The sequence below is a fragment of the Pristis pectinata genome, chromosome 3, assembly GCF_009764475.1.
Source record: "Pristis pectinata isolate sPriPec2 chromosome 3, sPriPec2.1.pri, whole genome shotgun sequence".
Lineage (NCBI taxonomy): Eukaryota > Metazoa > Chordata > Chondrichthyes > Rhinopristiformes > Pristidae > Pristis > Pristis pectinata.
Window position 1 is genome coordinate 102,413,107 of NC_067407.1, and position 24,591 is coordinate 102,437,697.

Consider the following 24,591-nt stretch of genomic DNA (forward strand, 5'->3'; position numbering starts at 1 on the left):
CCTGTCCAACAATTCTCAAGATGCTCAGCACCATCAGGTCAAAGCAACCTGCTTGACTGGTGCCACATGAGCCTTTCTAAATATTTATTCCCTAGACCAGTCGTTGCAGTGTGCACCACCTACAAAAAGCACAGCAGTTACTCATGTAGGTTATTTTGTAAGTATCTCCCAAACCCATACTCTACCATTCAGGAGTACAAGGACTCCAGGTGCATGAGAATATCACCAGCTGCAAGCTCCCCTCCAAGTAGCACAACGTGACTTGGAAATGTACTGACATTCCTTCATCATCGTTGGGTCTAAATCCTGGAACTTATTCCGAGAGCACTGTGAAAATACCTTCTTATAATGTGATAGTACAATAATTTCTAGTATCTTCTTTGTACTTTCTTTTCATAATGGTGAATACTTAATTAATTAATAATTAATACTTAATTAATATTTCTAACAGTGCCACCTTAAATGATTCTGGAAGATCTTGCTAAATAATGGCTAGAACTTGTACTGCAAATGGCATTCAATAGATATTCCCTTCAAAATAAATTCTCCAAAGAAACAAAGCTTCACCATAAGAAAACATGTACTGTAAAAAAACTTAGTTAACAATTGGAAAGTAAATTTTCAGTGCAATTACTTCATGCATACAAAGTATTAACTTATCATTTTCTAAAGGGACTGAATCATAGTGATATTTTTCTTTACCTTTCATCAATAGAGTCAACTTTTTCTTGAATTTTGTCAGAATAAATATTCCCATCACTGACTAGTCGCCTGCCCGTCTCCACCACTCCATTGATCTTATCTTCATTAGCATCCATTGTAGTCATGAAGTCTTCCTGTTTCTTAATGGCAGCTTCTGCAGCTTCTAATGTTGTGGGCATTTCAGTGTGTGCCAACACATATTCCTTTGTTTAAAATAAATCAAATAACTTCTTAGTTTAACATTTTTACTGTTCATTGATTTCACAGAAACTATCAGCGTTGAGGTCTTTTTTGCTTGCAATGAGTTTTTTTTTGGGGCAGTATGGATTATAGCACTATTCTCCAAATTCTTACAGCTTTCTCTTCACACAAGTCATGCCTCCATGTTTTAATTTCAACCCATTTAATTTGAATAATGGATGTTGAAAGAGCCTAGTGTGAAAGTGAAACAAAACCCTTCACCACAGAAGAATCTCATCTATTCTGCTGTCTGCATCTGCTCAGTTAAATATTTTCTACTGATCTGGACTGAAAAAGAGCAGGTTAAGACAGTGGATAACTGGATTTTTTTTGTTGGCTGCTTGTAGTTTTCATCAGATTTAGGTAAAATTGTCTATTTTTGTTTTAAAGACAAGGAAAAATCTAACTGTGTTACAAGCAAACTTCTCTATCAGAACAAATACCAAGATGGAATTGAAAGTCAAAATTAAACACAAGATTCTCATCTTACCTGGTTGTTTAGGAATCCTTCTGCTTGCTTTGTGTTCTTAAGAACAATTGGTACGAATGAGATTGGGACAGGTGATTTTGTCTGTTCTCCCACATCTTGTGCAGTTCATTCCATCCAGTGTCCAAAGCCTGCAGGCGCTGGCGTAAGAACATATATTGTGCATCTGTTTTGTCCCTGTGTTACCATTTCACCCATGTCTCGCATTTTTCTGGTAGTCTTCCTCATAATTATTTATTTCATTCTTGATGTTTTCATGCTGAGTGAGCAGCTTTTCTCCTTCTGCCAAGGTGTTAGGCATGTCTTCAGAAGCAATAGCAGTTTGGGTTCTTGATAGCCAGGACTGGAAGTCATCCAAATTCACGCAGAATTGCTGAAGCTTGTTGCTTCACCAAGTGATTCTTCTCGATTCTTTAGAGTACATTTCATCTCTTCCCAGACATCACTGATTTCTGCAAGACGGCTCATAATAGCTTGTGCCTGGTCAGGATGTTCAGCAGCTAGTCTTTCAGCTTCTTTCTGCAGGTCCTCTAGTTTAGCTTCAATTGCTGTTAAATCACGTTCCATTCCAGTTAATTTCCTTTGGAGGGCCATGACACCAGCAAGATCATTGCCCAGATCTTGCGTGGACTCAATGACTTTGGTCTTTTCCCTAATCCAGGATTTCGTTTCATTGCATTCCAAGTGGTAGTTCTGAATGCTGAGTGCAGAATTGAGTGCATCTTTCTTTTGGTCCACTAGTTGACGGAATTGACTCCACCTAGAAGTTATGCAAAATGGAAGCAAATTTTCAGATAAATGCGCTTGCACTGGCCAACATTAAAGTTTGAAAGATTAGTGGGTGGCCTGTGCTCCCTTAACCACACCATCTCATTCTGAAACCGCAGATCGCATCAGAATCATACTACTGTGCCTGACCTGTAAATTTAAACTTGGATCCTGCTTTCTTCCTTTGGGTGTTCTGCTCAAAAGGACAGATTACTATGGGAATATGGTGGAAACCAAATGGGATTAGTGACTGTAAATGACGGATTTTAAATTCCACCACCACCCTGGTTCTCACCACGAGAAGGTAGTGTGGAGTGGGGTGGGGGCAGAGGAAGGAACATTTAAAACTGAAGCCATAAAGTCTATACACTTAAGCTTGTAAAGTGTTAATTTAGACTTAAACATACCTTTCTATGCCAATTTTGACACATCAAAACATTAATTCTATAATAAACTGAAAACATCTTGAATGAAGAATGAAACTTACTTGATCCACCCATGAAACAGGTGATATAATTGCCGATATTGTGTTGTTAGGTAACCAGTGAACACAAATCTTCCATCATGTAGACAAACACAAAGGACTCTTAACACTGTATAGTGAAGCTGAAGTCATACTCATATCCAACCAAAAAAACTACAGATTGATTTATATCACAATGCATACCCAAGACTCAGTCCTACGAATGCATTTTATTCTGAGGATAAGAATTACAGATATACAAAATGCCATCTCAGTTCAAAAATTATTGGTTTGCTCTCATCGCGTGATTCATCAGTGACTGTGCCCAACAGTTATTGTCAGCATCACCCATTAGCATGACAAAAAAATGCCCCAAATGTACTGGCCCTCCTGGGTTATGAACTCCTGACTTACAGATACCTACACATATGAAGGACATTTGGGAGACCGGTGGTATGGATTTGCTGGCTGCTGTGGGGCTGCAGCACCTACTGCCAGGTGAGAACGGTTCATACCCTGTGTCTTCTCTACCCCCACCACCACCCGCAAAATTCGGGGACTGGGTCAAGCCAAGCAGAGCTGGGAACACTGAGCAGATTCACTAGTTCACAAACCGAGTTGGTGAGGATTGATGGCAGCCGCTCTTCCATGCCTCCTTGCTCTCCCATCACAGCCGTTTCTGTGATCCTCTCCCACACACTATAGTTATTCAACTCTAACAATAAAAATTCCGATAAACAATAAAACAATGGTTCTCAGGAATGGATCCATATTGCAACTTGGGGATTGCCTGTACTACTAAACAAAATATGGATAACAAGCTACATAAACAGGATGAAAAAGTTGGTTGAAGAGGTAGTTTTATGGAGATCTCTTATGAAGAAAAGATGTTAATGAAGGAAATTCCAGAGCTTGAGGTCTTCACCGCTGAAGGCATGGCTGTCAAAAAAAGGATTAATTAAATTCACTGATGAGAAAGAAGCCAGGAGTGGAGGAGTCTTCTGCTCATCCCTGAACTTAAATTGCTACCAGCGTCTCAGGAACCCAAGTTCTGGAATGCCCTTCAGAACCCTTCTGTCTCCCAGGGCACCAATGCTCAATACAAGAAGGCATGGCTTTAAAGTAATGGGTGGGAAGTTCAAGGGATATATCAGAGGAAGATTTTTTACGCAGAGAGTGGTTGAGGCATGAAATGCGCTGCCTGGGGCGGTGGTGGAGGCAGGTACATTGGTTAAATTCAAGAGATTACTAGATAAGCATATGGAGGAATTTATATTAGAGGGATATGTGGGAGGAAGGGGTTAGGTAGTCTTAGGTGAGGTCTAACGGTCAGCACAAAATTTTGGGTCGAAGGGCCTGTTTTGTGCTGTACTGTTCTATGTTCCCCTACCACCATTAAAAATGAAATATTGATATATTACTGAGCTAGAAGAGGTTACAGAAATGTGGAAGCATGAGACAAACAAAATAGAGAATTTTAAAATCAAATTGTTGCTTTAAAGAATATGCCAGCAAGCAGAAACGTTAAGTGCTAATGGAACTTGGTTTAAAGACTCAGAATTTTGCATGACCTCGAGCTTTCAAAAGAATATAATGGGCAGGGCCAGCTATGCATACATTCAAGAACCAAATATAGCAGGTAATAAAGGAACTGGTGAGGATTTCAACAGCATGAGAACTGTGGCAGGCAAGGAGTTGGGCAATAACACAGAGGGAGAAACCATGAACCTAGTGACACCATGAACTTGGTGTCACATTTGCCTCAATATTGAACTTTATAAGATAAGATATCTTTATTAGTCACAAGTACATCAAAAAACAGTGAAATGCATCTTTTGCGTAGAGTGTTTTGGGGGCAGCCCGCAAGTCTCGCCATGCCTCCGGCGCCAACATAGCATGCCCACAACTTCCTAACCCATATGTGGGAGGAAACCCAAGCAGACACGGGGAGAACGTACAGACTCCTTACAGAGAGTGGCCAGAATTGAACCCAGGTCACTGGTGCTGCAATAGCATTACGCTAACCACTACACTACCGTGCCTGGCCACTTCAGGCTGCACATTCAGGGTTGGCTGCAGGCAATTATCAGGAGCAGAATCAGTTGCTAGGGAATGGATTGTGATGGGCACTGTAGACCGCTTTGGCCTTCCCAGTATTTAGCTGGAGTAGATTTCTGGTGGTCTGGTCCTATATGTCAGACAATTTTGAGACAATAGAGGGGTGAAGAGATAAAGCAGGTGTGTGGCATTAATATGCATGTAGAAGCTGGTACGTTTTGAAACAATTTTGCCTAATGGCAGCACGTGGAAGGGCCGACGACAGATCACCGATGACACCAGAGATTACAAGTCTGGATGCTGAAAGAAAAGCCGCAGCAGGCGATTGTATGAATACAGCAAGTCTCAGATTTGCATGAAATCAGAACTATCTGTGCAGTTTGGACCTGAAAAGAGTATTAAGCCAGCCCCCATAGTGGTAAAATTGAATGACAGGTACATTTCTTGTCAAAAGTTTTTTATAATTTGTACTATTGACTCAATAAACAATATCTGATTGCAGATGCTGTTTGTTTTATATGACTTCTCTTGTCTCTCCAGATGATGTCACATGAAGGTTTTGCATAAATTGTTGCCAACCTCTTTGCTCATTTGTGGTCAGCTAAGGCAGGAGCTTTTCCTAAAAGCACAAGTAGTGTTGAAGGTGGTCACAAAAATCAACATGTGCACAAATAAAGCAGAACGATCTGCAGATATATATGCTTAATGTTATACTACACAATTAAGTTCTAATTTCTATCAGTGACATTTACTATATGACTCCCATACCTGGTATTTAGCTTATCTTGCTGTGCTTTGATCTCCTTTTCACTAGGATGACCACTGTGGATCAATTGACGAGCTATCTGGTTCACCACTGCTATACGAGAAGCCTGGTTATTCATCTCTGGCTCCAGACTTTCAAACCTATAACAAAAATACTAAGGGTTAAACCTGTACAAACCAAAAGCTGAATTCCAAAAGGCTTTTAATATTAATTATCTACTTCTAAAAAAATATTCATCAGTACTACCAAAGTAATCCGGGGAAATAGTTGGAACAACTAAATTTAGTTAATTTTATTATTTATCTAAAGAACTCTTATTCTAATTTAAACTTCTTTGTCTTAACAAGGAAAGAAAACAACTTATGTTGTCACAATGTTACTGGTATTGACAGAGATTCTCTAGCACTGAGTTGTGACAGCAAGTGCTAGCTTGCTCATTAATTGTGGACATATTTCTGTTCAACTTAACCCTTCTGTTCAAAGGTTATTGACCTGAAGTAATTTCTGAAACCATTTCTTTCTTCACAATTGCTACCTGATAGGCATTTCTAGTATTTGTGACATTTTGCTTCAGAGTTTTTTGAAGTGACCCCTGTATCTAATTGAGTAGAAATTTCTAACTCTACACAAAAAAAATGCTTCAACAAGTTATTATCAGGACAGGCAATAAATAACTAGGCTTCTGAGACAATGGTATTGCATTTGGATTGATACAATACTTCAAAATTCAAAGCTGCTCATTTAAAAGCAAAATGAACCTTAATCATGTTTTGATTAAATTTATTCTTGTTCCAACACTGAAGCAGCCAACATGCAATTTTCTTGTAAAGCATGAAAAAGTGTTCTCAGACTACCTAGAATATATCATCTCTAATTCATCCTGTTTTAATCTCCCATATATTGCAATCAATATTGCCATTTTATAATACAAAAATTTTATTCTCTACCTGTGTTGGATAACTTCTAGGTCTTCAAGTTTTTCTGGAATCTCCATGTTGTTTAGCCATTGCTCCTTCTCATCAATCCACAGTTCACAAGCATCTGCTTCACTGAACATCTTGTACTGCGATAGTGCATCCTGAAGGGCTTGTTTACGAAGACGTGCCAGTTCAGCTAACTCCTTGTAACGTTCCTCAATATCAGCCAATCTACCTTCTACTTCTGGTGACTTATAGTACTCATCAGGCAAACTTCGTCCCTGTTCATGTAGTGAATCAATGATTTGTCTGTAGCTAGCAACCTCCTCACCAACATCTTTGTGTTTCTTTACTAGGGCTTGAGTGGAGTATTCATCATGGCCAACATCATTACTGGAAACGATTCGCAGAATATCCAACATCCATACATCAATATCATCACCATCAGCCTTAAACTGGTGAACATTTGCAGCTTCCTCCAATCGCTTTTTCTGAATTGCAGACAGCTGCTCAAGGTGGGCCCACTGATCCTGAATGTCCTTAATTCGTTCCTTAATCTTCTCTGATCCAAAGTGTTCCTCAGCTATCATTGCATCACCTTCTTTTATTGTTTGTTGAAGAGGTCCACGACGTCCACTCATTTCATCCTCAAATGCCTTGTGCTTACTAAGAAGACGGATCACACTGGTCAGATCCTTGCCGTAGTCAGCTGCTGAGAGTATCTGTTCTTTTTCACGGATCCAGCCTTCTTCCTCTGCCATCTCCCAGAAGAACTTCCAGAGGCGTCGGGACTCTTCCAAACGAGCTCTTCGTTCAGCAGCCAGTTGACAAAGCTCTTGGTAACAGAACTCCAAGTGAGTTACACGATCACGAATGACCTGTGGGTCACATGGCTTGTAACCTGGGGAAGGAAACGGGAATGCTTCTTTCAATATGCCATTTGTTTAATATCAAAATCTATTTCAGTTTGGCTTAGTAGAACCACCACAATGCAGGATTTTGTGAAGCTGCAATGCTTTTACCATTTCTGCCACCTGTTTTGTTTAATAGCCATTCAATGACATTGTGTTCAATTTCGCCCATTGACTTTGCAGCAAGGTAGCTTTCAGAAAACATTTGAACCATTGGTCTTCTGAGCTGACCATTAGGTAAGAGATGAAGGTAGGCAAAAAGTTCTACTTCACTCCAACTTCTTACAGAGAGTCATTTCAATCATGCCCTATGATTCTAATGTCATCCACAATATTATTGTGGCATTTCACACTTTTTATGAATTGCATCCTGACTGTGATTGGTTGAGACAAATCAGGGATCAGCACCACACCTTCATGGTCTGTACAGTATGGTAGCACAAGGCAAGCCTTTTATTATTGCAGCTAACAAAAGTGCAATCCAGAAATGAAACCAAATGATTTTTAGTCCCCCTATATACCTCTGCAAAACTAAGTACCCTTGTTAGCTGGACTGAATTTAGCTAATAAAGCATATGTTGTCAATCCCTGGGACTTTTCTAGTTTGCACTGAACAATCTTGCAACATGCAATGGAATTACACAATGAACAATAATTGGGGCACAAAAAGACCATCTTTTAGAGCCAAGGTAAAATAAAACTTACCTTCTCCTTCAGATGCAAATTTCTGAGCAGAAGAATTGACACCTTTTACTCTGTCAGCCTGAATAGCAATGTCAGCTTCAACTAGTGCATGTTTCTGCAGGAGATCTTCCACACCAAGTAGATGTTTCCCATAATCTTGAGACAGCAACAGCACCTGTGATAATTCAACAGCTTTCAGTATATTCAATGTACTGAACACAACATATAAAAGTTCAGAATGCAATGAAAAGAGTAGTCCTTATCTTGCATAACAAGCACACGTGCTTATCTCAGCTCAAGGGTGCTTTAACACATTAATTACATCCTTTGCAAACAAAATTAAATCACATGGCATCTACAAAAGGAATGGAAGAGCTGATTATTATACCTTCATTTCGTCCATCCAGTCCATAATATACAGCATTTCCTGGAAAATTTTTTGTAAGTTGAGATTCATTTCTAAGCGATGACGACGGGCTCGCAGTAATTCCAGTAGGTATTCCCATAGTCTGTAGACATTTTCTTTCCTTGCTGTGATCCGTTTGATATCATGGTAGTTCTCTGCTTCAAGTTCCTTGGCCACGGCCACCACTGCCTGCACTCGCTCTTCATATGCAGCAATATCTGTCTCAATAGCTTCATGCTTCTTAGTAGCAGCCTCCACAGCTGGGAGATCAAAACCAAAATTGTCCTATGGCACAAGATTTGGAAGTCATCTTATATGATAATTTAAAAAAAATTCAGCAAGAATGGGCAAATATGACAAGAAACATACACAACAAACACTTTTAGAATACTGGACTAAAAACATACAAAGGAATCTTCAATTTTAAACAGTTAGATGAACAACACAGTTGCAATCAAGCTCAACTATCCAACCTCTCTAGAAAGGTTTGAGTTGAATATGTACATACTCAATTTCATTGCATTAATCAATTGTCACAATTACTAAGGAATTGCCTTCCTCTCAGACCTCTGCCAATGAAGCCAAGTAATTGACCAATAAGACACCATCACCACCACAGCCAGGGTTGGCTTAACCTGTAATGCTTGCAACATGCTTCAAGTCTTCCTCTTGACAGGTTGGGATGAGTAATTCATCTTGGAGCTATGTGGCACTTTTATACAAGTGTAGAATTTTTGGAGGATAAGCAGTGAAGAAAATGTCTGTTCTCATGACACATTAACTCATGATGCATGTTGGAGGGCAAATCAGAAGAACAGTGTACATTTATCCTACTCAGAGGGGCAAAATGAATGCTGGAGCTGCTGAATGCTCTTGATATTGGCTCTTTCATGACCACAATCAGCTTTGGCAATACAACTGAAGCTGTTGTTAATGGAATATTATCAATATACAAGCTTGTATATATATGTATGTATGTGTATATAGGGACAGAAATTAATGTTTCTCACTGCTTTTGAGGTTTGGCCAACTAATGATGATTTGCATACACAAAAACCTCTTGCTTCTACAAAATGTACAGAAACTAAGCACATAAACAGCCGTCTATATAACCATTAAATAAACAGGTTTTATCTTCAAATACATTTCCATTCCACTGCCCTTGTATTCTCAGCTTTCCTTCTGACCTGGTTTCAGGTAAATTAAAATTGATACCAATATTTTTTTTCCCAGTACATCGAAAAAAATGTGTGAAACATTACCTGGGAAACAAGGCGCTGATTTTCACTTAGCCAAGTCTCCCTCATAGCAGCTTTACGATCGAATCGGCGTGCCAGTTGTTCCAGCTTTTCTTGTCTGATCAGCTCAGTCCTTAATGCCAGTTCTCGCTCATGTTCAGCTTTTTCCAGTCTTTCCCAGGCCTGTCAGTGATAATATTGACAACCAATAATTTTCCAAACCAATTGTTTAAATAACTCACCCTGCTCTATTAAAATGAAAAAAAAAACATTTGAAGGAGGTAAGTTAAATAAATTATCAAGATTAGACAAAAGAGACCAAAGAAGAGTAGAGTAAAATAAATGTTTGAAAATTGGGTCAATTTGTGATCCAGCCACATGAAGGACCCTGCACCCCAACCCCAAACCTGAGCAACGACAAACATCAGCTCAAAGTCGTCTGCAAAAATGGATGGATACAAGAACATCTATCATTGTAACAATACTGGAATTTCACAAGATTTGTAAATACTATTGGACTCTACTTAACACAGACATCTTGAGCTGTTTTAGGGGTAGAAAACAATTGACGATTTCAAAATTCTGTGGGAAAATGATCAACTGCAAAGTCCAGACTATTGAAAGGGGCCAGATTCTTCTTATTAAGAACTACGTTTTATCAGGTTTATTGTGCAATATTTAACCTTGTTTTTTATTCTGGCCACAATGATAAGCCACAGCATTACAGATTATCACAAGCACCATTGTGCTGTGTTTAATATACAGTATGTATTCATGTATGGCTAGCGGTTTTGCTATGGGGCTACGCTTTTTTAATATCGGGGTGGAATGTGCTTAATCAAAAAAGTGAAGATAAAGTTTAATGCTTACAGGAAATGTTATACTCAGAAACCTTAAATTACCTGATAATCTACAGCCACTCATACTGAGTCAAAAACTTTGTAATAGAGTGAAATTTTAAAACAAAAATCACACATTCATTACATGGGATCTAGGAAATTTAGAACACACTCCCCAGAAAAGCCTGGATCAACAGATGTTTTCGAGACTTGGATTGACATACGTTTGATGAGGATAATGAAGGATGGATTCCAGGCTAGAGGAATCAGTGGACTGGTTAGGTGCAAATGAAATTCACTGTAGTGTGAGATAATGCATTTGGGGAGAGCAAACACAATAAATTGAGGAAATTGAAGAAAAGCGGAAGAGAGGGATCTTGGAGTTTATATCCACAGATCCCTAAAAGTAGCAGAATTGGCAGATAAGGTGGTTGGAATGGCATACAGAACATTTCCCATTATTGGCCAAGACACAAACTGCAAGAGCAGGGAGGTCATGCTAATGCTATATAAAACATTAGTTTGACCACAGTTAGAGTTCTGTGTACAGTTCGAGTTCTGTGTACAGTTCAAGTTGCTAGGCTCCAGGAAATTGTGCTCACAGCAGTGAGGATGCAGAGGAGGTTTAAGTTAGTAAGTAGAATGATTAAAGAGGCATAGATTTAAGACAATTGATAGAGGAATTAGAAGGAAGTTGAGAAAAAAAATTGATGAACAGGTGGTGGGGACTAGAATTTGCTTCCTGAAAGACTGGTGGAGACAAAATCCCTCACATTTAAAAAATACTTCAACGAGCACCTGAAGAGTCATAACCTCCAAGTTTATGAACCAAAAGCATTGGTGGATTTAAACTGAAGTCCTTTTTATGGCTAGGAGGGACTTGAAGGGCCAAACAGCCTCCTATTGTGCTGTAAATTTCTAACCTTTTGCGATAGCAAGGCAAATGGTTCAAGGACAGTGGATGGATTTGTCATGATCCAACTGAAAGGAAAGACTTGGATTAGAAAGATTAGAAAGTCCCTTAACATCTCAGACAATAACTTCAGCATTGAGGGTAACTTGAGCCTCAGGGAATAGATGACACAAAGATGGGGTCTGGGCTCTAACAGTACTTTGTGGATTTAGAGAAGGTGAGAAGTCTTGAGGACATTAACAGGACAATATCCTAAACAAGATTTTTAATAAAATTTATACAACCATAGATTAAAATAACTAAAAAAAGAAAACATTACATTCCAATGCTTCACTGTCCCCAACATGGATCCTACATTTTAAACAAAAATGTCTGCTTTCTTAAGTCTGCTTTGCATCAACATTCAGATACCAATAAAAATTTAGTTCTCATCAATGGGTGCACCTATTCAGTTGAGAGGGGTCAGCTGAAGCCACTGATGACTTCTGCTTGTAACGGTAAAAGCAATTCCTTTGAGGAGGAAACAAAATAGGCATATTTCATGATTACCTTGTTGATATCTGAGATGAGCTTGCCTTCTCGTGGCATGTAGACTTTCTGATTGTTTGCTCTCATTTTGCTTTGAATGGTAAAAAGCAAAACTTCCAGGTTTCCCTTTTCTGTAAACCTGCAGCAGAAGAAAACAAATATCAATCAGAATTAGACCATTTTATATCCTAGATGTTTATTTGTAAAATATTGTGAATTGCACAACTTTCAGCAAAGTTAAAAAAAGTGAAATTAACAGGATAAGCAACAAACAAGTTTAATTATGACACTGGTGATTTTATACATCCCACCAAAAAAAAGTTTCTGGCATATGCGGAATAAGTTTAAATTGGCCCTCATGATAGGAAAAAAACCGAGACTATGGCCAGGACTGTGGAAGGCAGAACTGCCCATTTGACCAATAAAAGTTGTACTAAAGGACAACTAATTTGCAGCCTTACAAGTGAAAAATACTGCAGATGCTGGAGCTTAGAAAGAATGGGAAATACTCAGCATGTTAGTCAGGAACAGAGTTAATGTTTTAGGCCAATGATTGTTCATCAGTTCTGATGAAAGCTTATCAATCTGGGAAAAACTCTGGTTCTTGCTCCACAGATTCTGCCTGATTTGTTGAGTACTTCTAGCATTTTTTGTTCTTATATTGTCCAGCTTTAACTGACAAGCAGAAGGTAGAAGGTAACATATCTATTGTAGACCTTCTTCAACAACAGAAGATTTAATTACTTTCCCTTATCTTCAAAGGCATCAGTGCCAAGTTTAACCTGGCTAGCCCATCAGGTGAGAGAGACAGAAGTAGCAGCCAACAGGAGAAGTTAGAAACAGTATTACATTGATGGAAGAGGCTCATAATATTGCCATAGGGTAATGAATCAATAGAGGTGCAAGAACATAGTAAAGGTAAGATGGATTGGAGCTAAACTTGCAAAAGACATAAAAGAGATCATGAAAGATTCTCTATCTATATGAAAAGTACAGTATTGCTCCAAGTCGGTTGGAGGTAGGGACAAGAGAAAATCTAACATGAAATAATGATAGAGAAGTTAAACAAATATATATCCAAAAATATAAATAACCAAGGATCTAGTAAGAATGAGGACCATAAAGAAACTAATATTGGTTTTAAAAAAAAGTACTGTATAATTTAATGAGACTAAAAGTTGACAAATCCCCCAAGGATCTACACTCTACAGTTGTAGAAGAGATGGATACAGAGGTAGCACATGCATTATTTTTGATCTTCCAGGATTTCCTTGATCTTAGAATGGGCACCATTGACTGCAAGTTGTAAACATAATCCACTATTCAAGGGGGAAAGAGTGAAAACAAATCCTTTAGTCTGACATCAGTAGTAAAGAAAATACTCAAACCTATTATGAGAGGTGCCTTAAAAAAAAATCAGAATTCTATTAGTTTGAGTCAACACATGACTTATGCAAGGCAAGATACATTTTAAAAATGTTAATATTTTGAGGGGATGGAACTAGCAAGTTGATGAGGGAAAATGGTAGATGGAGTGCATATGGGTTTTTAAATAGGAATTGATAAGTTGCCATACAAGGGATTAATATACAAAATTACATCTCACAGGGAATAATGCTGTAGGATGCAGTGAGGATTAGTCATTGGACAAAAAATATATGCGTTTATTTTTTGAGTTGGTAGCTGCAACCTTTGGTATTTACAGTATTTTTCAATAATTTGGTGTAATGTATTCAAAATTTTTGATGGTTCAAAATTAAATGGGAAAGAAAGCTGAAGATACTGGAAAGGGATATAGGTTAAGTAAGTGTACAAGTACATGGCAGATGGAGTATCATATGGAGAAATCTGATATAATGCTCTTTGCACTGAAACCAGAACATGAGAATAGTTTAAAATACAAGGGTAATGATGTCTTACAGCAATTAAATAAGACTTTGATGAGAGTACACTTGGAAAGTTCTGTACAGTTCTGGTCTCACTCAGCATACATGCCATAGAGGGAACAAAACAGAAGTTCATTACACTGATTTCCAGAATGACAAGATTCTCCTTTAAGGAAAAAATGATTTGATTTGTATTACGTAATGTTTAAAAGACTGATAAATATCCTCACTGGAATATGTAAAACTCTGAAGGGGCTTGAGAGAGTAATGCTGAGAGGTTTCTCCTTCTGACAGGCCATTTTAGAATTGGGAGTCAAATTCTCAGAATAAAGAGTTGGTAATTTAGAAATGAGATGAGAAGAAATCTCTTGGGGTTATGAATTTTTGTACTTTTCTACCACTGAGGGCTGTGTATGGCAATGCATTAAATACATTCAAAATGGATTAGTAGATTCCTGGATAATGTAATCAAGCATACTGCAGGAAAGTGAAGTTGGGGGCAGATCAGCTACAATTTTAATAATGACTGAGAAAGCAATTACTTCTATTTATGGTCCTATGACATGCTAACTTGTGAGCTCTTAGCTATGGTTTCACAAGCAAGTAATAAAACAAATTAAAGTAACAATAAATGTTTGAATTGTCTTACTTTGAAGGTTTTTCAACAGTGCGATATGTATTAAATGCTTGAAGCTGCTGCTGAACGCCAACCAGTGAATTGGCAAATTTACGATTGTTCAGGATGATGATAGTCTGTTCAATCCACTCCAGCAGGTCAGAAGCCAAGGACTCATATTTTTCAATCATTTTCTCAGTCTCGATTGCATAGTCAAGAACCTATGGTATGTGGAATGAGAACAATTTTAGGGCATCAAAGCCAAGAAACACATGGTGTACAATAAGAATACAACTTTAAAACAATAAAAGATGTTATTAAACTGGAAAGAGTGCAGAAAAGATTTACCAGGGTGTTGCCTGGACTTGGGGGGGTCTTAGTTACAAGGAGAGGTTGCATAGACTAGGACTTCATTTCCTGGAGCATAGGAGATTGAGGGGTGACCTAATAGAGGTATACAAGATCATGAGGGACATAGAGAGGGGCTTTTTCCCAGGGAGAGGGTGCTAAAAACAAGAGGGCAGAGGTTTAAAATCAGAGGCAAGAGACTGAGAAGGGACATCAGTGCAGCTTTTTCACACAAAGGGTGGTGCATTTTTGGAATGAGCTGCCAGAAATAGTGGTTGAGGTGGGCACATTAGCAACATTTAAAAGCCATCTAGTTAAGTACATGGATAGGAGGGGTTTTGAGGGCTATGGGCCAAACTCAGGTAGATGGAACTAGCTCGCTGGCCAACACAGTCAGCATGGATGAGTTGGGCCGAATGGCCTGTTTTCATGTTGTATGACTCTATGACTCTAATATCTGTAAATGATCTGTTTAATCTATTGCTCATTTTCTAAGTAGGGATACTTTGGAATGAGTTAAAAGGCTTGAACACAGTGGATGAGAAAGGCAAAATAAAACTCAGTAACATTATCAACAAAATTGGCACTTAAAGATTTTAATGTGCTTGTCATGGGGCAACATGGTATTACAATCTACCTGACAAATTTACAATCTTGGTTTACATTTTGAGGAATGATATGAAATTCCTACAAAATGAGGGAAGTATTTATTTTAGAAAAGTATCATTAGACCAGGAGAATATGCCTGATGACTTAAGAACTCAAAATTGAACAATTAAAATTTCAATGCAAAAAGCTGAAGGTGTTATGGGAATAGTTACTCAACCTTAATTCACTGGCAAATGATACTACAATGTAAATTTCTATTAACAGGAGTTAGTCTCAAAATATCATGTAATAGTTTACATGCATCGTTAAAGTACCTTCCCAATACGTTTTCCTTCCACAGCCAGGGCCTTCATCTTTGAGAAGTAATGGTAGTACGTCACCACGTAAGTAATGATCGACTTCTCATCAGGATGGTCAACGCTGACATCTTGCAAACAAAGCAGAACGTTATCCAACTAAATAGCAGGGTTTAAAACAGCCTATCTAAACATGTAGTACAATGATGATGTTTTCATTGTATATTACAGCAAATATGTAAGTGGCTGATGGTAATACACATCTTCAAGAGATTCAGAGGAACCTAATGATGGTTAATATACTCTAACACCTCTCACAATCGCAAGTCAACTTAACCTTTAGTGACCTGATGAGGGATATGACAGACAGAAAGAAGGCAGGAGGGAACTCACTTAGGAAATAAAAAGTGGATTGCTTTTAAGTAAAGAATTAACAATAAAGTCTGGGGAAAAAAGTTTCACAAATAATTTAAGGAAATGATACATTTTCCCCAAGACAAGAACATGATTTAAAAATGAAGTATTAACAACTAACCTTCAGGGTCCAGCAGCTTGGTAAGCCCAAGGTGTTGCTCTGCGAGGTTGAAAGCATTCTGGAGATTGTAGTGAGCATTAGACTTCTTAAGTTTGTCGAAATCAATCAGATCCGGCCTGACCAAGTAAAAACATTGCGAATAGAAATGGATGCACACATTTCTAACAAATGTAACTATTCAAAAATGTATTTTAAGCTGTTATGTCAACGTACCTGTGCTTGTGGATAACAGCATTGAAAGCCATGCCATCCCTCCAGCTGGTGGTGAAGTTGTGAATGTTGACATTGGGGTAGCTATGGGGAGGACAGGAAAAAAATAACAATATTTTCACTACATGTTTAAAACAGGAATCAAGTACAAGGTAAAGCTACTAAATATGTTTTCATTTCATGGGAAAGCTTTCCAGGTTGCCACATTTATTAAAAGTCTGAACATTCTTGAAAAACAGATTTATGATTTGTTTACACAGGAGGGAGTCTTGCTGGTACTAACATCATAATCACAGTGGATAAATTCTTCAAATTCCTATCTCTGATGAACTTGTAATCTTAGGTTTGCAAGGAAAACAAAAAATATACTATAGTTACTACACTACAGATATGAATTCATTGAATTCCTTTCTCCGGTGAACAAGTAATTTTCAAGCTGCTAGACAAATAGAATATATTGAAGTTACTACACCACAGTTAACAAGAAAAAGTTCTCCAACATTAAGCACATATCCACCTGATCTTTTAAGTTTGCAATAATTAACAATTTACTAGTTAAGGCCAAGACTAAGTAAAGTATCCCATATAAAAATAGGCTTCCTCACAAAAAAAGGCAGAGTGAAAAATAACACAAAGTAATGAGTTAACATTTCAAATTTTGATATAAAATGATAGAAGCTCAAAAAGAATGGCAAACACCTACCAAAATGAGACTGCAGTAAAACTCAAATAATATGTTTCTACTATTACGCCAGACTTAAAACACCAGAACTTCTAAATTAATTCACTATTAATAGTATCATCATGATAAATATTTTGGCTTAGCATTTAGATACTCTGGAATGATTCTTAATTCGAGTGTTCATCCAAAAATAGGTCAAGATATTCAATTTCACACAATCCCCAATAACAAAAGCCAGCAATGCAGAGAGATTTAGATATGCCTTGAAATGAGAGCACCAATTGACGAAGCTAGGCATTAAGCTACCACCCAAGTTTAACATTTTTCAAATGTCAAAAACTATACCAATGTAATACCCAATCAAAAATCATATTATTATTATTATGTATTCAAGAATAACGTAGTACATTCAATGTTCAAACCTGAGAGCTTAAAAAGCCACCAATTCAACCAAAACTTCAATACTTTATATGGCAATCCCCGTTGTGTTGCTTACCCAGCAGTTTTCATCTGGCACCACAACAGCAAGGCATCTTTTGCAGATTTCTTTTCCTTATTATCTTCTGATTCAACACTGATATCTTGGATCTGGGTAAGAAAATTGCATGTCAATCAAATGAACTCTATCAATATCTTTCTGTCAGCTAAATTTCATATAGCATTGGAACCTAAATTGTACGATTGAAAGGTGGTTAAGTAGTTTTAAAGACATTACTTGCTTCATAAAATAATTGCTCATATTTTATTAGTCAATAATTCGGAGAAGTAATTGAAACAGGATTGTAGTGACCCAAATATCTCAGAGGCATACAGTATACTCCATTGGTGAATTTACCTGGAATCGGAGAATGATGGTCCAGATCAGACCAAGAGTTAGTCGGTGGTTTCCATCCACAATATCATGAGATCCCATGTTTTCCAAATGTACTCTTTGCTCTTTAAGGAATTGAAGGGCTTTGTCAACATTTTCAAGACAATGGATTCTCATTCGTCCTTTTGTTGGTTTAGGCTGGTAGAGAAAGAGCAAGAATGTGTAAATACCAAACATCATTAAGTAAAAGAACAATGGTGCTCTAATAAATGTTATCCCATTGTCCTAGAATATAAAATAATTTTTCTGAGATGTATCACATCAACTTACTGGGAAACAGTCTCACAGTGCTCTTCATTAACTTGATTTTGAAGAATTACTCTTCAAATGCAATGAATAAGTGAACAAATTTATTTCCAATTTCCATTTTAGAGGAAATTACTCAAAAAAATCTTTTAACACTCTGAAAGCCCCACCTGCCTTATTAAACCTACAGGAAATTCCATGCTGTTAAGAAGGCAGGTGGAGCTCCCTCCCCACCCCACCCCCCCCCACCCCCCCACCCCACCCTTCCTCAGCATCACAGCTGCAGGCTCCTTACATTGTTTCACCCCTGTCCCTTCCTCTGGAGATTATGCTGCCCAATGAAGAGACAAACCTATCAATCAGGATGTTGAAATATCCGTGCACCAACAAATCTTCAACCCAAGTTCAGATATTGCCATTATCAAGATCAGACTGAAAACCATCATGGACACTGGATAAACTATTTCTCATTCAAGGCTTTGTATCGTTAACATTGTATCGTTAACAAGACTAGCAAAAGGGTAGCCTTTTAGAACCAGGCAAATCAGTATTGGTTTCAAAAGCCATTGGTTGCAATTTCTTGGACAATGAATAGTTTGAGGCAATAACTAATTTCTACGAAGACCAGGGATATGAAATATTATAAAAGTCACATGTATTAAAGTAGAGATGGGTATAACTCTGCATACATCAAAATATACTCTTTTTGATTGATGCCCTAACAGGGAAAGATCAGAGTCAGGACATTTGTGATTTCTAATGATCTGGACAGGTGTAACATGTATACAATGAATGATTAATTGGTCTACTTTTGATTCCGATTGGTGAGGAGGAAAGTTGACCAGAGACTGGAAAAAGTGAAAACCCCTCAATGTCAAGTGAGCTAAATGATGCTCCAGGAATCCTCATAGTTCTATTTTTCCCCAACAAAGACAGTCTGCTTTTGGCACTTATAGACTATTTAGTTATTAAACTACCTGATATAGAAGTTCCATTTTTCAAACCTTTAATCCAGATTTAAAAACACTACTCTTGATATTGTTTTTAAAGCAAGCATAGTTAATGGACATAATGGTGTGTACTCTAATCTCAGCTAGCAGGATCAGCATGTTCTCTGGTGAGTTCACACATTTTAGAAAATTTCCACCTTCCAGCTTTATTTCCACTGTTTATTCAGGGAAATTCTTGGCCTGCATTAAACCTCATCCTAGAAGCTCACTTGATAAGAAGTAGTGTTCTGCACTATGGCCAGAACTTAACTGCCTCTCAAAATATTCTAAGTGTGCTTTCTTTTCCCTCAGAAAACTGAAGTTCCACTTCAGAGAGCTTCACAGACAAGTTACATCAAGGAGCACCATTCACTGATGCAGCAGCTGAGGTTTTCATAACAAGGCAGGTAGAAAGCCAAAAGTGAGTTGATGTGTGTGTTTTAAATATTAGTTTTTTTTGGATTTCAGCATCAATAACATGCCAGTTTTTATTGCTCATCCTGGATTCTCTTTGAGGTGGTGGTGGTGAACCACTTTCTTGAATTGTTTAAGTCCTTCTGGTGAAGGTTGTTGAAGAGAGCTGTTGAACAAGGAGCTTCAGGATTCAGAGCCAGAGAAAGAAGATGGAGATGAATCTTCAAGGACCAGCAATACAGTTCCAAGTCAGTATGGTGCACTATTTGATGGGGAACCTGAAACTGGTGATGATCCTCTGACCCTTTTCCTTCTGGTGGTAGGTTTGGGGACTAGCCTGGCAGAGCATCTGAACTGCACTTTGTAATTGGTATACACTGTGTGTTGGTGGAAGATGCAATCAACTTGATGGGTGCTAATCAAGCAGGCTGCTTTGACTTAGATGGTACTGGGTTTCTTAAGAGTTGTTGCTCCTGAACTTATCCAGGCAGGTAGAGAGTATTCTATCATGCTCCTCATTGATGCCTTGTAAATGACCAAAAGACCTTGAGATGTCAGGAGACTGTTCACTTGCTAAAGGATACCCATACTCTTACACAGTCTTGTGTCCATGGCATTTCTGTGGCTGATGTAGTTGAATATCAGTGTTGAGACTAGGATGTTGATGGTGGGACTCAGCAATGGTAATGCTTTTGAATGTTAAACTTAGGTGCTTCGTCAAGGGATTAAGTGAGATGTGTTGTGTGGAAAGGACAAGATGCACTGTTTGGGATAGGGTGACCAAAAGACAAAACACACTGGAAAGCAGAGGAACTGGCAGATGAAGTTGCAATTGAATGCACCAAGAAAACTGCCAGAGAAACCTCAAAATGATTTAGGACCAATGAGAACACAGGACCCAAGGGGAATTTTAACCCCACCACCCAACAAGCAAAAAACATTACCGAGAAGAGTTAACTTTCTAAAATTTTGAATGCTAACCCCAGGCTGGCAAGCTTGCTTAGTTCTGATTTAACTGCAGGTTTGGGAATGTTGTTACGGATTATGTTACTATTGGTGCATGTCCCTTTAAGACATAGCACAGTTGTGTGTGTGTGTGTGTGTGTGTGTGTGTGTGTGTGTGTGTGTGTGTGGGGCATGATTACGACGACGACAACAGGAGATAAGGACGTGATGACATCCTTGGAGCGGTCAGTCAGAGGAAGAGAGGGAAAGAGGGAGAGAAACACCTGCCTGCTGGTCTCTGTATCGATGGATGAAAAACAATAACAGTGTCTGTCACTACAATCCACGCATGGATTTTTGGAATAATTCAGTGGAGTCCACTTTGTCGTTAACCTGTAGAAGGAAACAGGTATTTGTGTGGAGGGTCACGTCTCGAATGCCTTTCGGGGTGGCAGATACTTCAGAACAAAGGAATGGAGATCATCAGTGATTGAGGTGTCCTATGGGTTCCATCATGGAACATTTGGATTTCGTAATTACTCTCTATTTTCTCTCTACATTTCCTCTTCAGTCAACAGTGGTTTTGCAGAAGTCTTTGTTCACGTTTCACCTTACGGCTTGCTGAACTGAACTTTGAGAACTATTCCTGGACTTGGAGTTTGGGAATTTGCCACACACACACTACGAGTTTAGTTTTTGGGGTTAATGTTTAAGACCTAACATATTTTACTTCTAACATTTTTACTTTTATGTTTCTTATTATCATAAGTAGTTATTAATGAAATAGTTTTTAACACTTATACATGACTCGGTGTGTTTCTTTTGTTGCTGGTACATGAGAGTGTCCAAGTAACATCCTCTGAATAGGCAAATCAGTGATTTTGATATGTAAAAGAGGTGGTATTAATCACATTTTGACAGCTATTTAAATTATGCCTGTATTTGGTAAAAAGCATTACTCCCAGACAGAAAGGAGAGGTTACTTTCTTGGCAATCAAGCCTGCTGCTCCACTTAAGTAATTGAGATCGATTTTATGCAGATAATGTGTTTGCAAATATCCTCCAATCATCACACCTTTCTGAGAGGAAATTGTGCTACTTTTATTGGGAAGAGTTGCTGCACTGTACTTTGCATTTTAAACAGATGATCATCCAAGTAAATTTCCTCTCTTTGCTTTAAGCCCAGACCGATGTTCTGCCCTGCTTCCAGCTCAATCACTGGTAGAGAATAGTTGCTCAATTAACAAAGGCCAGACAAGTTTCTCAGGGTTCAAAACCTCTAGCTGGTGGAGAGAGAATAAAAATTGCAAATTCAAAAGTGCTTTTCCTCTTATAGGTACGAGGGGACATGGCATAAGTACGAGAGGACTTGGCCTTAGGGTGAAAGGGAAAAGGTTTATGGGGAACATTAGGGGGAGCTTCTTCACTCAAAGGGTGGTGGGAGTGTGGAATGGGCTGCCATCTGATGTGGTAAATGCGGGCTCACTCTTAAGCTTTAAGAATAAATTGGATAGATACATAGACGGGAGAGGTCTGGAGGGTTATGGACTGGGTGCAGGTAAATGGGACTAGCGGAATAAAGTTTTGGCACAGACTAGAAGGGCCGAACGGCCTGTTATCTGTGCTGTAGTGTTCTATGGTTCTCTGTGCTACGTGGGCTGGGAGATGGGGGAGTGCCTGCCTCATCCCCACAAATAAACATAATGAACTCCATTGTCAGTGAACTTATTCCTCTGCGACTATATTCATTGGACCCCTCATCAACCCTTGATCTTTCTGATCACTAGGTACAAGCTCCATTTTTTGTTTGAAATTCTTGCAAATTAGTCAGGCAGCCTCTCAATTCCTCAGCAGTCACTTGTGAAATTGAAGTTGAAATATTTGAATAGATCTTAATAATAAAATCAACAAGATCACTAGCCTTCCTGGTTATCTCTGGGTGTTGTAGCCAGATGCTTCTCCCTCTTCCTTACACACAAGTATTAGGGCTGATGACTTTTGCTATAACATGGCTGAAATTTTTGCTATAACTTGAGATACAAAGATACTCTTACAGCTCATTCACAATGGACCCATGTAATACTGAGTCTAACTTGCACTGAACTTCGGCTGAAAGTGCTTGATACCAATAATGAATGTTAGGCTGAGATGGCACATTTGCTATTTCCCAGGATTAATGTTTCTATTTTAAAAATTGCACAATCCTCCAAACCACCTGGGCAGCAGAGCAAAATATCACACGATCAGTTAATGAATTGCACATCCATCTGGATGGTATATAGTATGTTAAGTAATCTGACTGGAATCGCACACTCACAGATGGAAACATATTTAGATTTGAATACTACTTAAGCTTAACTTCAGTTGCCATCATATTTCACCAGGCTATTATTTAGAAAACTTGAATATTTCACAAAATGTTGACAATTTGCCATTTTTTTTATTGCATGCATTCACAGCATAGCATGACCATTTGATAAAAGGCACTGATGTCCAAAGAAGAGAATAATTGCTTGAAATTAGTTTATTATCTTTGTCTTGATAAGTTAATTCAGTAGAGCAGGCCACTTTACGGTATACCATGCAAGAATGGAGTGGGGTAATAATGTACACTTCCACGGACACGACTCCATGAAAGTGTACACTATTACCCTGCTCGGTTCTTGAAGAATATGTAAAAAGAAAACAGAAGAAGGTTTTTCTTAAGAATACTTTGGAAGTCTTTTGCAAAGAATGCCATTAAAAGCCCTAAAAATGAGAACATTGTTACAATGATGAATAATCAGACTAATCTTCAATAAATATTGTTTTGGAGCTATTTTTCCTGTGAGTATATTTAAATTTGGATATGCTTAACTGCAATGTCTTCTGAAAGGCAAAACGGTTCCTTTATGGATCGGAGGTTTTTACTCCCACTGTAACTGTTGTGCAACATCAACTGTAACCAGTACTTTTCCTCTTTTCCATGCATCACGACAACAGTTAAAATGGCTGAAGAATTTAAAGGCACTGCATAATGAACACCATGCATAGTCTCTAAACTGCATGGTTTGATTTGGAACAAAGATAATTAAAAGAATGCGGAAATGGTCTTTAATGGCAGTGTGAAAATGCCATGGATATTATTATGGAACTGGAAATTTGAATTAATCATATCCAAAATCTCAGTGGAATCGTTGGAACAGCTGGAACCATTGCTCTGCAGAGAATTTCATTTATATTAACTCTCACGCAAGATACACATATAGGAAATGGCAACCCAGCCCAGTTAAGACCATGTTGATATTTCGCATACACAATTTCGTTGCCAGCTGACATCAAGTGAGAACAATGGAGCATTCCACATGGATAGGAAACTATTTTTAAAATCCAATTAAGTAAAATCAATACTACACTTTATAATTAGTACCAATGACCTTTAATAACTAATTACACAGCTTCTTCCTGAAAGAAAATCTCTTCTCAGTGATTAGGGACCTGCTTACAACTGAAGCAAGCATTTATGTATGTTTGTCTTTAATTTAGCAAGAATTTTTTTTCTTTAATATAGCATTTAACAGGCCAGTCAGCCTGACATCAGTGGTGGGGAGGTTACTGGAGGGAATTCTGAGGGACAGGATCTACCAGCATTTGGATGGAGTCTGATTAGGAGGAGTCAGCATGGCTTTGTACATGGGAAGTCATATTTGGCAAATCTATTAAGAGTTCTTTGAAAAGGTAACCAAAAGGGTAGGTGAGGGGCAGGTAGTGGATGTTATTAATTTGGACTTTAGCAAGGCCTTCAACAAGGTCCCGCATGGCAGGCTGGTCTGGAAGGTGAGGTCCCATGGAATCCAGGAAGAACTAGTTAGGTGGATTCAAAATGGCCTCAGAGGTAGGAAGCAGAGGGTGGTGGTTGAAGGTTACTTCTTGGAAATGGAGACTGGTGACTAGTGGTGTGCCACAGGGCTCGGTGTTGGGACCCTTGTTATTTGTTATTTATATAAATGATTTGGATGTGAATACACAAGGTTTCATCAGTAAG

General features: G+C 38.3%; 1 protein-coding gene across 1 annotated transcript in view; it reads right to left on the reverse strand.

Moving 5' to 3' along the window:
* The window catches only part of LOC127567999 (spectrin beta chain, non-erythrocytic 1-like), a 211,368-nt gene that overhangs the window by 47,808 nt on the left and 138,969 nt on the right, over positions 1–24,591 (reverse strand). The window contains 18 exon segments of the mRNA XM_052011244.1: positions 703–905; positions 1,433–1,467; positions 1,470–1,599; positions 1,601–1,639; positions 1,641–1,813; positions 1,816–2,189; positions 5,487–5,624; positions 6,432–7,302; positions 8,018–8,171; positions 8,385–8,687; positions 9,665–9,823; positions 11,942–12,059; positions 14,456–14,643; positions 15,694–15,806; positions 16,211–16,326; positions 16,424–16,504; positions 17,599–17,690; positions 17,938–18,111. Of these exon segments, the coding sequence (XP_051867204.1) occupies positions 703–905; positions 1,433–1,467; positions 1,470–1,599; positions 1,601–1,639; positions 1,641–1,813; positions 1,816–2,189; positions 5,487–5,624; positions 6,432–7,302; positions 8,018–8,171; positions 8,385–8,687; positions 9,665–9,823; positions 11,942–12,059; positions 14,456–14,643; positions 15,694–15,806; positions 16,211–16,326; positions 16,424–16,504; positions 17,599–17,690; positions 17,938–18,111 (3,461 nt within the window).